The sequence below is a fragment of the Curcuma longa genome, chromosome 10, assembly GCF_044706935.1.
Source record: "Curcuma longa cultivar G26 ecotype Majalengka, Jawa Barat chromosome 10, ITB_CL_G26_1.1, whole genome shotgun sequence".
NCBI lineage: Eukaryota > Viridiplantae > Streptophyta > Magnoliopsida > Zingiberales > Zingiberaceae > Curcuma > Curcuma longa.
In genome coordinates this window covers 6,366,091-6,382,303 of record NC_133870.1, presented here as the reverse complement: position 1 = coordinate 6,382,303, position 16,213 = coordinate 6,366,091, and the positions used below count along the sequence as shown (strand labels likewise).

The window sequence follows — 16,213 nt, the reverse complement described above, 5'->3', positions numbered from 1 at the left end:
GCTTTTGAATTTATTCTGATGGTTAGTGGAAAAATTTTATAGAATCGAATATGATATATGCTCGCTTCTTTGTTTTTCTTCTTTGTTTTTCCTATAAAATACTTTTTGTTTAGCGATGACAGTTCTTTGCTAATGTGTGATTTGAAATTGAAAATAGTTTGGTCAATTATGTCTGGTATACTCTTGATGGGTAAATGACAGATAGATACACCAAAGAGCAATCATCTTTTAAGGACATTAGTTATTGAAAAATAACTCTGAGACTATGATGCGATGCTAAAAAATAACGACGGATGTTCAACTAGAGCATGTGAACTATTAATTAGAATCCATCTACGGTTCCTAATTTACTTCAATCACATAAAAAACTTAATTCATTCTTAAAAAATTCTAAAATTCTTATTTTCTTTTTTGAAACTATTTTTATGTATATTGATTTTAAATAAATAAATTTAAAAGAATTTCTTTTACTTTCCCTCTTCAACAGCAAATAGGAAAAAATCAATGCTAAAAAGTTATTTTCAAGCCTTTTTTTTATGAAATCAAATCAATCAGTTTGCAACCAACGTGAATATGCAAATCAAATTGAGAATATGACCATCAAATTTGCACATGAATATACTAGATAAAAACTCTTCCCCAAAAAAGAGAAATCCGTTATCCCAACGGTCCCACACGATCAACCCCACGATTATTTATCAAAAGATAAATAAAAAAATTACAATTGATCACAACGAAAGAAGATATTGCTCGACTTCATCGAAATTCGAATTTTTACCATTTTCTATAAGTCTGCTCCATCGTAACCAACTCAGCTATACCCTGGAAGCTACCCCATGAAAACTCATACAATAGCACAAAAGTGTCGATTTCTCTGAGTAGTTTGATACACTCACCAAAGTTACATCCTGATGAAAACTCATACAATAACACAAAAGCGTCGATTTCTCTTAGTAATTTGATACACTCGCCAAAGTTACATCCTGATGAAAACTCATACAATAGCACAAAAGCATCGATTTCTCTTAGTAGTTTGATACACTCGCCAAAGTTACATCCTGTCTGAGTAATTGAGTTTTTAATCTCACTCAGCAAAGAAGTTGCTTACAAGAACACACAATTGCTCATTGAATTTGTCCCTTAAAGTCATCCTCATTGTTGCCGTCGAAGCACAAACTTCATCCTCCTCATCGACTCTGAATTTATCCGGCAATAAGCCATCGTCATTGTCACAGAAACATGGCTGGCTGTACCTCGCTAAGGTGCCAGCATAACCTCAGTTTGCCAATTTGATGGGTGCCCTGATCACACAAAAGAAGATAATACATCAATTTGCATTAACACTCTGACGAAGAAACGAAGAACAAACTACCCTAACAAACAGAGAAATAAGATTTTTCCTCGTCGATTCATCCTAGTCGAGGCTCTCAATCGAATCCATGAAAAAAGAAACAAAACCATGAGGGGCGGAAGTAGATATTTTGCCATATTACCTCCGTGCACTTTATAAATATTTTGCCAACCAAGGTAGTTCCGAGCAGTCTTTCAAAGCTAAAGAAACATCATCACTGCCATCATTGTAGAGCAAATATCACATTAGTTTCAATTTAAAAAAGAAATTAAACCACCTAAGGAACTTTAAAAAAAAATAATCTCAAAATTATAGATCAGGTGATGAGTATTAATATTCCACAATTAGCAATAGTCTCAAAACACTGATCACTTCACTAAGTTAATTTGTATGCCATTCAAGGACTGTTTGAAAATGTGCCAGATGGCAATGACAAAACCTTCTGTCATACAAAAGTGGATGATTTTAAGCCTAGTCCCATTAGAATAGTTTAGAAGTGGCATCAAATCATCTTCCAAACGTAATGGTCAGATGATCTAACAAACAAAAAATAATAGTGTCTTCGATAATCAGTTATTCCCCTACAATAGTATTGTTTCTTTAGTTTTTATGCAATACCCTGGGATGCTAAGATTTGTGCAGCTACAATTAGCAAATAAGAGACCCATCTCATTCTATAGGCAAGCTAGTGATGAGCCTTATAAATTATCCTAGTTCTAACTATGCAATGAATTATAAAATTCCTTAAAGCAAATATGATTCTGACCCAATTTAATATGTCATCAGCCATCTCGCAATGAGCTTCCAATTTGCAATTTGGAAGCCCAGTTCACCTTTACTGATTTGTGCCACAACTGAGCACTGAACAAGAATGTCACCCCTTGGTGACCTCAGCGATAAGATAGGGTCCGATATGTTCAATGATAAAAATGAGGGTGAAAATGAGAGATGGATCTAAGATTAGCATTCTTCAGGTTTCTTGTTCGATATTTTGCAAACTAGTAGACAGAATTAGTATTTAAGTAAAACTAGTTTTCCGAGCAACAAAAATTAACCTGGGGAAGTTAAACTGCAACTTTTGCAACCTGTGTTTTGTGCCGTCCTCACAAAGAATTATTCTACTCTCGCCAAGCTTACACCTGTAGTTTAAACACTTTAGTTTCTCCCAGTGTTACTTTTAGGCAAAACTACAAACTACATCAAGAGAACATCTTTGTCCTTACCCCACTTTCATGAGTGTATCCCATCTAGGAGGTGCTTCCCGATTGCTTGACAGAATATTTTGCTCAATCTCGAAGAAGTTTTCATGACCTATTGAAAGATAAATATTAGTATAGCTACATACAGCAATCAAGAAACTATATAATATATCTTTTCAAGACCCAATATGAAAAGAAACAAAATTTTCCAATGTTGAAAATTGTAACTTACTTGAATATGTGGTTCCTGAAAGACTTTATCTAGGGCAGTCTGAATGTGAGTCATCCCAACTCGCTGGTTCTCTAGCAAGTAGACCAAAACAAATCTAAAATTAAGTGCACATATCTGGAAAAAAAAATATGACTATCTCTTGATGCTTTTGGTATAAGAGGGCAAAAATATCTATATAACAACATATTTCATTCATAACAGAAAGAGCTTATCCAAGATAAGTTGATTGATGATTAATGCTTGGGTATATCTGGATACTAGAATATTGAAAAGTTGAATGATGCTTCATGGTTACTAGGAACAAGAATTTTAAAGTTTCTACACGTATTTATGCTTATCAAATATCTTCCATCAAATCATCTAGTGAACCCGAAGATTGGTTTGATAACAGTGACTGCTTAAATTGATAATCTGCTATCTCTGCTAGTGAACCCGAAGATTGGAGATATGTAGGCTAGCAGCAGAGATAGCAGATGATCAATTTAAGCAGTCACTGTTATCAAACCAATCTTCGGGTTTACTAGATGATTTGATGGAAGGTATTTGATAAGCATAAATACGTGTTGAAACTTTAAAATTCTTGTTCCTAGTAACAATGAAGCATCATTCAACTTTTCAATATTCTAGTATCCAGATATACCCAAGCATTAATCATCAATCAACTTATCTTGGATAAGCTCTTTCTGTTATGAATGAAATATGTTGTTATATAGATACTTTTGCCCTCTTATACCAAAAGCATCAAGAGATAGTCATATTTTTTTCCAGATATGTGCACTTAATTTTAGATTTGTTTTGGTCTACTTGCTAGAGAACCAGCGAGTTGGGATGACTCACATTCAGGCTGCCCTAGATAAAGTCTTTCAGGAACCACATATTCAAGTAAGTTACAATTTTCAACATTGGAAAATTTTGTTTCTTTTCATATTGGGTCTTGAAAAGATATATTATATAGTTCCTTGATTGCTGTATGTAGTTATACTAATATTTATCTTTCAATAGGTCATTTACAACATTACAATACCTACATTGTTCACCTTGACTAATTAGCAGAGCTTGATAGAAACAGTAGTGCTAGAATTTTCAGAACAAAGATCCAAGAAAAAACAATTCAAAAAATGTGAAAATTTGTTACCTCGACGTCATTGCAATTATTTGTTCGGTATAGCTCCCTTCTTAAGTTATGTGGCTGTCTCCCAACGGAAGTCTCCTCAGGGATGATGTACCATCTACATTTGAGCCAATAAGTACCATCTGGATCCCTCCATAAGCTGTTCATAAAGCACAATATTTCCTATTAGTAACCTGACGAGCACGGAGTGCTAAATCAAGCAGAGCCGAATAAGATAGTGAAAAATGTGTCAAATGCCCAAAGTCTACCACAAATTCAGATGTGTCTAGCAATACCTGTCGATCCGAGCTGCCCAGAGATCGGTAGAAAGGAGCTTCTCTTTAGCCCTTTTCCCTTTGGGCGGGATTGGGAGTTGAACATCCTTTCCCATCTTCCGGGCCTCACAAAAGCCACAGATCCAATCCCCTCCGGGACTTTCCTAAGCGGCGGCTTCAAGCGCTTGAGATGAAACCCTACCAAGCAGTCGTCGCACTCGATCATCACCATCCCGCCTTCCCAGAAGCAGATCCGGCACTCCTCCCCTCCGGCTCATCATCATCCGATTCCAGCCCCTCCCTCCTCTTCAAGTACACGTCATCTCCGACCTCGAAGACGACCCCGTCGAAGACTACCCTTTGGCGGTCCTAGAGGAAGGTCCGGACCGCGGCTGCCGCTTCAAGTCCGGGGTGACCGGAGACAGACTCGAAACATCTCTCTTTAGGTGGCTCCTCGAGAGAGTTACCGACCTCCGCTGCTTCTTCTGGTCCGTGACAATAGAAGCAGAGACCTGCTTTTTCCCCCTCCCATCTGACAGCCCCCCTCCCTTCCACCTCCTCTCTCTCTCCCTTTTAAATCACACTTTTATCCTCTCCTTTTTATTTATTTATTTTTTATTATTTTTAAATTTTTAAAAAATTAATTAAAAAAATAAAAACTAAATAAAATTTAAAATTTAAAAACAAAATTAATTTAAAAATAAAACTAAATAAAAATTAAATAAAATTAAAAAAATATATAAGTATTAATGAAAAAATAATAAACAAATTTATTTAAAAAAATAAAATTTAATAAAATTTAATTATATATATATAGACCTGTCAAACGGACCAACCCATGGCGGGGCGGGCTAACCCATATCGGGTCCATCATATGGCGAGGCGGGCTAACCTACCAATTTAGCGGGTTGAGAAATCTCCAACCCAACCTAACTCAAGGTGGGCCGCGGGTTAGGCGGATCAACCCGCGGGCCTGCTAAAAATTAAAAAAATATTAAAAATTTTAAGTTTGAAGTATAATTTAAATTGATTAAGTTGAAAGTTTTAAATTTAAATTATAATTTTTAAGTTTAAATTGTATTTAAATAGATGAAACTTACTAATTCATTAAGTTTTATACTTTAATTTTAAAATTTAAAATAAATAAATAAACTTTCTCGACCCGCGGGCCAACCCAAGTCCGCCGCGGGACAACCCACGCGGGTCGCAGGCCTAGACGGGCCAACCCACCTCAACCCATCTTAAAATGGATTGATAAAATTTTAACCCAATCCATCTAAATTTCTTGACGGGGCGAGTCAACCCGGCGGGCCTAACCCAACTTGACGGCTATATATATATATATATATATAAAAGTATTAATGAAAAAATAATAAATAAAAGTAATTTTAAAAATAAAATTAAATAAAAATTATATATATATATATATAAGTATTAATGAAAAAATAATAAATAAAATTAATTTAAAAAATAAAAATCATATATATATATATAAGTAAAATAAAACAAAAAACAAAAAAAAAAAGCTAAAACCGGCATTTGAGTGGGAGAGAGAGAAGAGAGGATGGGGGTGCGGTGTCAGAGGAGGGGGAAAAGCAATTTATATAGAAGCATCTGGATGCCACAACGAGCGGATTTGAAATCAAACTGATTAAATAGAAAATGGAATAAATTAATTTTTTAAAATCAATTATTAAATTTTTCAATGAAAATTAAATTTTTGAATCGAATCGATATTTTATCGATTAATTCAGTTTTCAACCAAATTAATTGAAATAATTAATTTTTTAAATATTATAAAAATTATATTAATTAATTATATATTTATAAATTTATTTACTTAAAATTTATAAATTATTTTTTTATTTTGATTATTTTTCTTTTCTTTTGAATGGTCTCTTAATTTGTAGAACACTACGTTGATTTTGAAAGTTGATCTGGAATGCTGCCGCTGCAAGAAGATAAGGAGGATTCTGTGCAGGCTTCAAGGTAAACGTGATTCGAAGGGAGATGGCTTGCTGCATGAAATTTGTGTTGATTGTTTTTGTGTCGATCGGTTTAGATGAAGTGCACATCACGGCGAATCACGTTACTGGGCTACGTACGTCACTAGAGGAGCCTCCGTCATGCGCCTACGCAGCTCGAAGAGTAACTCCATACCTTAGAGCATGAAGAGTGAACTATAGCCAGGCAGTAGAAGAGTGAACTATAGCCAACCAGTGGAAAGAAGAGCTCGGATGCGTTCACCATTCCTGAGTGGATTGCAAAGCCAGATGGTAAAGCAGCGCAGCGGATTGCTTTGATCGCGCTAAGGTAGGGTCGGAGCTCCGGAAACTCTGCCACTCCTCTTGCTTAACTAATTGAGTGTGATTGTCGTCAGGGATTTGCTTTGCTTCAGATAGAATGGATAAAGCAGCTAGCGGGTTGCTTTGGAGGGGAAAGATTTGCAAACCAGCAGATCGAACCCATGATTGGGAATCTCTGCCATCCCGAGCCAGACTACTTCCGGACCTCGCTTGAGTTTCGTGCTCTCGTCGGCATAGCAACTTTGAACTCGGCATAGCTTGAATCTTCTAAGGCTCCTTTGAACTCGGCAATGCATCAGTTGGAAAGCTTCCTTTTTTATATGAATCTATAAAGCTTGACCCGACCGTAAACTCCCGGATTCACAGGTGTCGGAGGTCTCGTGCAGAGTCTACGATCCTCTCATTTGCTTCTTTGTATGGATGGCTGAGAAGGAGGTCCTATATAGTTCAAAGTCTACCGTTTCTGCCTTGTCGATTGCAACTGATCCTCCTATTAGACGAGTCTTAGAAGGTCGAATCCCATCCAGCCCGGTCTTTCTCGCTTGAAGAGACTTCGCTTAGTAATGCTGGCCTGCAGATTTGGAGTCGAGCCGGACCCGATCAACCCATTCTGCCGCCCTTCATTCATCAACTTGCCACACCAGTCCTCCGCCTTGCACTTCTGATTGAACCGATAAACCTCCGAGCCATTCTTTAGCCTCCGTCACCGACTGCGGCTTTCCTCTACACTTGCTGAGTTAAGTTCTACTCTACCGTGTAGGGGGATAAACCCATCGTAGACATCTCCGACATCTCGTCCCGTCGTTATCACTCGGCCCACTGAGATCGCATGCCTTCCGCTATCGCTTACGTGTTCTTCCTGGTCTCCTTGATCGCATGCCGAATTCTCACTCTTCCTATTAGAGTTCTTAGTTTCCTTAGCTAATCTCACCGGCCGCGCAACAGTTGAGCACACGCAAGCGGCTGAGAGCGTGATCTCTACCATCCATCTGAAGCAAACAAAACTACGAAGCTAGAGAAAAGGGCAAGCCCAGATTGCGCGCTAGCGCTTACAGGGCAGGCAACCCCTTTCCTGCGTAGCGAGATTTTTGAAATCCACTTTCCTTGTACGAACTAGACTTCGCTGACCGAACCCCGACCTACGTTGACTATTCTTCGCTGGCCGAACCCCGACCTACGTTGAACTGGAGATGCCGACCCGACCCGATCTTTTTATTATTATATTATATTTAAATTATGAATCGATTCAATATATTATAATAATTATAATATAAATATTTTTAAAAATATATTAAATATATATTATAATAATTATAAAATTATAATTTTTAATGAATTTAAGATTTAAATGAAAAAATTAGATAAAAATAAGAGGGCCTTTAGATTTTTTTTTTTTTTTTTTTAACAATATATCCGTTGAGAAATACTCGTAACGGCTTTATTCTACAGCGATATAAAAAAACGTCAGCCGGTTCTCAAATTCCTCGTCGGGAAGAAGGGTTTAGGCTGATGGCTACAAAGCGCCAGACTAGACTCTCAAATTCCTCGCCGGCGATTCCGCTGACGCCAGAGTCCACCGCGCCTCCCCGCCGCTCTCGACGTACCGCGGCCGCCTCCGACCCTCCCACCGTTCCACGTCCGTTGTACCACTGTCACTCCCAAATCCGCTTCTAAGCGGTCGTTGTGGCATCCAGATGCTTCGATTGTCACTCCGGACCAGAAGAAGCAGCGGAGGTCGGGAACCCTCTCGAAGAGCCACCTAAAGAGAGATGTTTCGAGTCTGTCTCCGTTTACCCCGGACTTGAAGCGGCAGCGGCGGTCCGGACCTTCTTCTAGGACCGCCAAAAGGAGAGTTTACTACAAGAAGGTAGTCTTCGACGGAGTAGTCTTCGAGGTCGGAGATGACGTGTACCTGAAGAGGAGGGAGGGGCTGGAATCGGATGATGATGAGCCAGAGGTGGAGGAGTGCCGGATCTGCTTCCGGGAAGGCGGGACGGTGATGATCGAGTGCGATGACTGCTTGGGAGGGTTTCATCTCAAGTGCTTGAAGCCGCCGCTTAGGAAAGTCCCGGAGGGGGATTGGATCTGTGGCTTTTGTGAGGCCCGGAAGATGGGAAAGGATGTTCAACTCCCAATCCCATCCAAAGGGAAAAAGGTGCGGAGGACGGCTAAAGAGAAGCTCCTTTCTAGTGATCTCTGGGCGGCTCGGATCGACAGGTATTGCTAGACACATCTGAATTTGTGGTAGACTTTGGGCATCTTTTACTATCTTATTCGGCTCTGCTTGATTTAGCACTCCGTACTCGTCAGTTTACTAATAGGAAATATTGTGCTTTATGAACAGCTTATGGAGGGAACCAGATGGTACTTATTGGCTCAAGTGTAGATGGTACATCATCCCTGAAGAGACTTCCGTTGGGAGACAGCCTCATAACTTAAGAAGGGAACTATACCGAACAAATAATTGCAATGACGTCGAGGTAACAAATTTTCACATTTTTTGAATTGTTTTTTCTTGGATCTTTGTTCTGAAAATTCTGATCCAACAAGCAATAATCAACAAATCTCCAAAGATATTGGAAAAAGAAAACACATATAAGAAGGTATTGCATGTGGCTTTGTATAAGATGGCCATACCCAATCAATATTAACCAAGAAACATAATGATGTTAGAATTTAAAGAAGAAGAACAACAAATTACTGTATTCCAACTATTAGGATTGGTTAAAAGCATTTTATGCCTCCATTGTGCTCTATGCAATATGTATATATGCTAATGAAACATAGATCATTTTAAGTTTTGCTATGCTGAACTTTAATTTTCATCTATCCCTATTGCTTTGTCATCTTAACATACGCACATGCATATTTATATGTATTTATTTCACTTTATCAACTGAAAGCTTTGCACCTAATCGCTCATACAATCATATTACTAACTTAAAATGTATTCACAGTAGGTTTAAAATAGTGATAAATCAGTCAGTCACAGTAACATCTAATCAATAGAACTGATAACCTTTTGCTTAAGACATGTTCCCAATTAGCTGATATTTTTGAGTTTGAGACCATCTATCTAATTCTCCAAACATAAGTTATTCCTTAGATACCATGTCATTTAGTTAATTGAAAATTAATAATGGTCGTATAATGACAACAAAATAGTTCATAATCACATCATGCCAGTGTCCAAAAGAAAAGTAAGCTCAACATTTCGAAGAGTTAATGTCCCTACTTGGACTGAACGTGGTCATAAGTGAAATGGGTAAGTTAATATGATCCTGAATTTCAGATAAAACTTAGTCTTTAATCTTGATTAAATACTGTCATGTTAATATGATCCTGAATTTCAGATAAAACTTAGTCTTTAATCATTAAATACTGTCATGTTGACTTACTATCATTTTTTTTTACAGTTTTTTAGTTTTAAAGAACCCTACTTCCCTTGGATGTTATTTTTTAATTCTTTCATCGGATGTAAGAACTTAAAACTCTTGTATGTCTCCAGATGGAGTGTGTCATTCGACATTGCTATGTTATGAACCCTAAGGCCTACAATGAAGCCAAAGATGCAGGAGATGATGTATTCTACTGTGAATATGAGTATGATATTCACTGGCATAACTTCAAGCGTATAACAGATATTGATGATGCCAATGAGGTACATTCTTCATGATCTTAATAGAATATGCATTTAGGGAAATACTTAACAGTTCTTGCATGAACAAAGCCTGAATTTTAGTTTTTCTCCTTTTTCAGAATGATAATGGAGTCGAAAGCGATGAGGATTGGGTTTACAAGGATTCTGATGCAGAAGAAGATTCAGAAAATGAAGGACTTATGAAATTGAACCCTTCTTGTCAGAGGAAGCATGAAATGGCAGCTGTATTATTTTCTTTTCCTTTTTCAATTTTCATTCTAATTGCTTTGATGTTTTTGAAGCTAACAAGTAATTAAATATATGCCTTTTTTCAGAACTTATGCAAGGGAAGGACATTTGGCCTTCAAAAAATTGGTATAAAGACAATCCCTGAGCACACACGACGCCGTAAACAGACTGATCTTGAAAAGGCCAAGGGGATGCTGTTGTTAGCAAGTTTGCCAAAAGTTTTGCCTTGCAGAACTAAGTATTTATGATCTGATTTATTTTAGCTGTCTGACATTCTTTTTTTGGGTGTATGTGATTGATTATATGTGTTTATATACCAGGGAAATGGAAGAAATTACTGCATTCATCAAAGGTGCTATCTCTGGTGAACACTGTTTAGGACGATGCCTTTATATTCATGGTGTTCCAGGAACTGGCAAGGTAATTTGATTCTTGTCATCTCTCTATGTATTTAGTTTGGCACATGTTAATGCCTTTAAATTTTGATATTATTACAGTGTCTTAGTGATCCACATCTGTATAGTTGCTTCTGTACCACTGATCTGTCTCAAACTGCAGACTATGTCCGTACTTTCAGTCATGAGGAATTTGAGGTCTGAGGTTGATGCAGGAACTCTGAGGCCATATGCATTTGTGGAGATTAATGGTTTGAAACTGGCTTCTCCTAAGAATATTTACAAAGTAGGTTATTTGTCTTTGCTGCTTTTCTTTCTCCAAAATCTTGAGTAGATGGACTGAATTTGCACAATCCAGGTGATTCATGAAGCTCTAAGTGGTCACAGGGCTGGGTGGAAAAAAGCTCTTCATTTTCTGAATGAACGTTTTAACAATGGAACCAGAGCTGACACAAATGAGCATCGACCTTGTGTTTTACTCATAGATGAGCTTGATCTTCTTTTGACACGAAACCAATCGGTAAATTTTTGGTAGTGATTATCTCTGTCTTTCTGTTCTAACTTAAAATTCCTGAAGTATTTACAAATTATACAAAATGATATGATTCTTAGATAATAATTTTGAGCTTATAATTGTTGTTCTTTTTGTCATTCAGGTCTTGTATAACATTCTCAATTGGCCTACTCAACCTCATGCAAATCTTATTGTTATAGGTATATAATGGTTTTTGTTGACTGTATATTATTCTTATCTTTCTTGATTTTTAAATGCAACTTTATTTGGTTGATCTTTATTCAGGGATAGCAAACACAATGAATCTTCCTGAAAAGTTATTGCCTCGCATTTCGAGCAGAATGGGAATTCAGAGATTATGTTTCTTGCCTTATACTCATCAGCAATTGCAAGAAATAATATCAAGTCGTCTTAACGGCCTTGATGCATTCGAGGATCAAGCCATTGAGTTTGCTTCAAGAAAGGTAATTTATGATCAGCATATATATATTTCATAAGGAGTAACTGTTGTTGGAAACAATTTTCTTGAAACCCAAGCAGTCCCTTGCTTGCATTTGGCGCTTGTTCAAATGCCTTCAGTAACACTATCTATAAACATATATGTTCACACTTTTATATTATAATAGTTTATCTGCATTCTCATGTATCAGGTTGCTGCTATGTCTGGTGATGTCAGGCGTGCTTTGCAGATATGTAGGCTAGCAGCAGAGATAGCAGATTATCAATTTAAGCAGTCACTGTTATCAAACCAATCTTCGGGTTCACTAGATGATTTGATGAAAGGTATTTGATAAGCATAAATAACTGAGAATTTGGTTTTCAGCTAATTTGGTGAAACAACGTGTTGAAACTTTAAAATTCTTGTTCCTAGTAACCATGAAGCATCATTCAACTTTTCAATATTCTAGTATCCAGACATACCCAAGCATTAATCATCAATCAACTTATCCTGGATAAGCTCTTTCTGTTATGAATGACATATGTTGTCATATAGATACTTTTCCCCTCTTATACCAAAAGCATCAAGAGATAGTCATATTTGTTTTCCAGATATGTGCATTTAATTTTATATTTGTTTTGGTCTACTTGCTAGAGAAACAGCGAGTTGGGATGACTCACATCCAAGCTGCCCTAGATGAAGTCTTTCAGGAATCACATATACAAGTAAGCTACAATTTTCAACATTGGAAAATTTTGTTTCTTTTCATATTGGGCGTTGAAAAGATAAATTTGGAAATGTGAACTTGAATTGGCAAAAATGCACCTGGTAATATTATGTTTGTGTTTACTGTATTATTTAAGATATAGTTCCCTGATTGCTATAAGTAGCTATACTAATATTTATCTTTCAATAGTTCGTGAAAACTTCTTCGGGACTGAGCAAAATATTTTTAGCGGCTATGGTCCGTGAGCTCTACAGAACTGGTTTGGGTGAAACAAATTTTGAAAAGGTTTTCTCTTACCAAATTGTTTTCTTTTGAGCTAACATGTTTATTTAGTTAACATCACCTACTATACTGCATTATGTTTTTTCATGTCAATGGTGTCAATTCAAAGCTGAATAAATTATCCTTTCTTCTCTAAGTTATGTTGTTATTCATGATGCTGTCATAAGTTCTAGTTTGTGGATCTTGTTATTTCATTCATTTGCAGTGCTATATCTGCATTGTAATTTCGTGATAAAGAATGAATTTAGATTGATTATTGAGAAATATGGTAAATAACATTCCTTTATGTAGTACTTATGATGTGTTCACTTGGAATGGAATAGGAGAGAAAAGAAAGGAAAATAGAAAATTCGAGTCTCTGATTTGGATGGAAGAGGAGAGGAGGAAGAGATTTATTATTTGTCCAGTTACTTGTTCCATTTCTGCCAAAATTGGGTTGAAATGGATAGAAAAAAGAAATTTGGATCTCTAATAAAACCAATAACTTCTTTCAATGCTGTCCGAATAAACTAGACGAGTGGCAATGGTGGAAATTAGATAAGATAGTTATGTTCTTCTCTTTTACCTTAAAACTTCTTGCTCTCTCTTAGTCTCTTCTAGTTTCTCCTCTAAGTAAGCACAAATCAGTATCTGGTGTTAATTGCTTTGAGCAAACAAGCATAGATTGATTTGTCACCATTGCATGCCATTCTCTTAAGTTCCTGATATGAATTTGTGATTTGGCTTATACTTTTCTATAATTATATCTGGTAATAAAAGTTAACTCTACTGCAGATTGCAACGACTGTTATCTCTATGTGCTCAAGCAATGGGGTAGCACCTCCTGAATGGGATACAATCATGAAAGTGGGGTAAGATGTTCTTTTGATGTAGTTTATAGTAAAATGCTCAAGTTGCTCTCATGTTGTTCAAGTGAGGTTCTCATTTCTGATCCTATAAAAATAACTTCCAAAATTTTGTTGGGTTTTAATACAGGTGTAAGCTTGGCGAGAGTAGAATAATTCTTTGTGAGGAAGCCACAAAACACAGGTTGCAAAAGTTGCAGTTTAACTTCCCCAGGTTAACTTTTGTTGCTTGGAAAACTAGTTTTACTTAAATAATTTTGATCTATAATTTTGAGATTATTTTTTTAAAGTTCCTTAGGTGTTTTAATTTCTTTTTTAAATTGAAACTGATGTGATATTTGCTCTACAATAATGGCAGTGATGATGTTTCTTTAGCTTTGAAAGACTGCTCGGAACTACCCTGGTTGGCAAAATATTTATAAGTGCACGGAGGTAATATGGCAAACTATCTACTTCCGCCCCTCGTGGTTTTGTTTCTTTTTTCTTGGATTCGATTGAGAGCCTTGACTAGGATGAATCGACGAGCAATATTATTTCTCTGTTTGCAAGGGTAGTTTGTTCTTCGTTTCTTCGTCAGAGTGTTGATGCAAATTGATGTAATTTTCTTCTTTTGTGTGATCAGAGCACCCATAAAATTGGCAAACTGAGGTTATGCTGGCACCTTAGCGAGGTACAGCCATGTTTTTGCGGCAATGGCGATGGCTTATTGCCGAATAAATTCAAAGTCGATGAGGAAGATGAAGTTTGTGCTTCTACGGCAACAATGAGGATGACTTTAAGGGACAAATTCAATGAACAATTGTGTGTTCTTGTAAACAACTTCTTTGTTGAGTGAGATTAAAAACTCAATTACTCAGGCAGGATGTAATTTTGGCGAGTGTATCAAACTATTAAGAGAAATCAACGCTTTTGTGCTATTGTATGGATTTTCATTTGGTATATTCATGTGAACAATTGTGTGTTCTTGTAAGCAACTTCTTTGCTGACTGAGATTAAAAACTCAATTACTCAGACAGGATGTAACTTTGGCTAGTGTATCAAATTACTAAGGGTGTGTTTGGTTGAGGATCATTCGTGATCACATAACCAAGGTTATAGAGAATAAAACATAACTTAATGTTGTTTGGTTTAATCTTAGGTGATGAGACAAAATTTTATTTTTTTGAAGGTTTTAATACATTACTTACTTTAACATTTATTATATTACCCCTAGTTTAATTATAATCATTTTTTACAACTAAATTAAATTGATATTTAATTATTTTTAAATTAAATTAAATTATTAATTATAATATTAATAATATAATATGTATTATAAATTTTAAAGGATATTTATAAAGACATCTGCCATCTTCAAGGATATTTATAAAAAAAAAGGCGATATTGTTCAGGCTAGACAATTTATCCGTGCAGTATGGTACAACATGTTGTTATGGTAACAGGTTTTCGCAGCATATGCACGACAATGAGAAATCACGAGTGGGAGAATTTGACAAACAGAGTAGAGTCAACAACACAGCAAAATTAATTCACCTTACAAAAAAAACCGCATATGTCAAAACTTCAAAAGAAAAATGCACAATATCTGATGTCATAATGCAATTGATAGCCTCATTAGCTTTGGCATACTACTAAAACAGTTGATATGGAAGCTGGTCAAATGAACACTGGAATCTAAATTAAGTGTTTGCAACTCCATGAACTTCCCTGTCATGTTGAGCTTCCTAATAGGTGAGAACCGAAGGTTCAAAATCTGGCATGTCAGATTTCCAAAATGCATTTACCAAAGCGTGCTTTTTTATATTTTGCCTGAGTAAAGTAACAAAATATATTCTCAATTTGATTCGCATATGCACGTTGGTTGCAAACCGATTGATTTTATTTCATAAAAAAAAAGTTTGAAAATAACTTTTTAGCATTGATTTTCTTAGAGTAAATAAACAATGTCTGCCGTTTGAGAGGGAAAGTAAAAGAAATTCTTTTAAATTTATTTATTTAAAATTAATATACAAAAAATAGTTTCAAAAAAGAAAATAAGGATTTTAGAATTTTTTAAGAATGGATTAAGGGAATGAGTTTAGCGATAACCAGGGGAGGGGTAGGTTATGAAATCAGGGATATCAAATCCTTATTTTGATTTCCATTCTTGTCTACCCAGCATTAAGAATGAAAATGAAATAGATTTTATTCCCATTCCCCTCTCCTAAACCTGCCTACCCAGCTCCTCCTAGTTTTTTATGTGATTGTAGTAAATTAGAAAACGCAGTTGGATTCTAGCTAATAGTTCATGTGCTCTAGGCGAGTCTTTATTTTTTATTATCGCATCATAGTTTTTGGGGTATTTTTCAATAACTAATGTCCTCAAGGATGATTGCTCTCTTGTATCTATCTGTCATCTAACCATCAAGAGTATACTAGACATAATTGGCCAAATTATTTTCAATTTCGAATCACACATTAGCAAAGAACTGTAACTACATGTTTAACCATATAATATATAGTTTAGAGGAAAATAATTCAAGTATTTAATTTTTATGATCTAATTAATCTTATAGATAATCGATCCGATTCAATAAAAATTTTCCACCGATCATCAAGATAAACTCAAAAGCACGCGCCTCCTTGTCTAACAATTAACGTTCTAGATT

General features: G+C 36.0%; 1 protein-coding gene, 2 long non-coding RNA genes and 1 other non-coding gene across 4 annotated transcripts; 2 read left to right on the top strand and 2 right to left on the bottom strand.

The window, feature by feature from the left end:
- Positions 1–972: 972 nt before the first annotated feature.
- LOC141835879 (uncharacterized) lies at positions 973–3,520 on the bottom strand. The gene is made up of 5 exons (XR_012602429.1): positions 2,783–3,520; positions 2,575–2,662; positions 2,407–2,490; positions 1,494–1,568; positions 973–1,301 (listed from the first exon to the last, which is right to left on the bottom strand). It is a non-coding gene; the product is annotated as an uncharacterized LOC141835879 (long non-coding RNA).
- A 12-nt stretch (positions 3,521–3,532) lies between these two features.
- On the bottom strand, positions 3,533–4,297 carry LOC141835880 (uncharacterized). Its single transcript, XR_012602430.1, has 3 exons — positions 4,190–4,297; positions 3,918–4,053; positions 3,533–3,806 (listed from the first exon to the last, which is right to left on the bottom strand). It is a non-coding gene; the product is annotated as an uncharacterized LOC141835880 (long non-coding RNA).
- Positions 4,298–7,983: 3,686 nt separating this feature from the next.
- LOC141835874 (origin of replication complex subunit 1-like) lies at positions 7,984–14,456 on the top strand. The gene is given in 18 exon segments (XM_074723268.1): positions 7,984–8,118; positions 8,120–8,691; positions 8,819–8,954; positions 9,983–10,135; positions 10,234–10,359; positions 10,450–10,601; positions 10,684–10,783; positions 10,922–11,044; positions 11,117–11,278; positions 11,415–11,472; positions 11,558–11,736; positions 11,923–12,055; positions 12,366–12,436; positions 12,628–12,723; positions 13,495–13,571; positions 13,696–13,779; positions 13,924–13,997; positions 14,188–14,456. Coding segments are annotated over 17 exon segments (2,421 nt in total). The 3' UTR covers positions 13,988–13,997; positions 14,188–14,456.
- LOC141836787 (small nucleolar RNA snoR28) lies at positions 10,043–10,120 on the top strand. Its single transcript, XR_012602503.1, has one exon. It is a non-coding gene; the product is annotated as a small nucleolar RNA snoR28 (small nucleolar RNA).
- Positions 14,457–16,213: the final 1,757 nt, after the last annotated feature.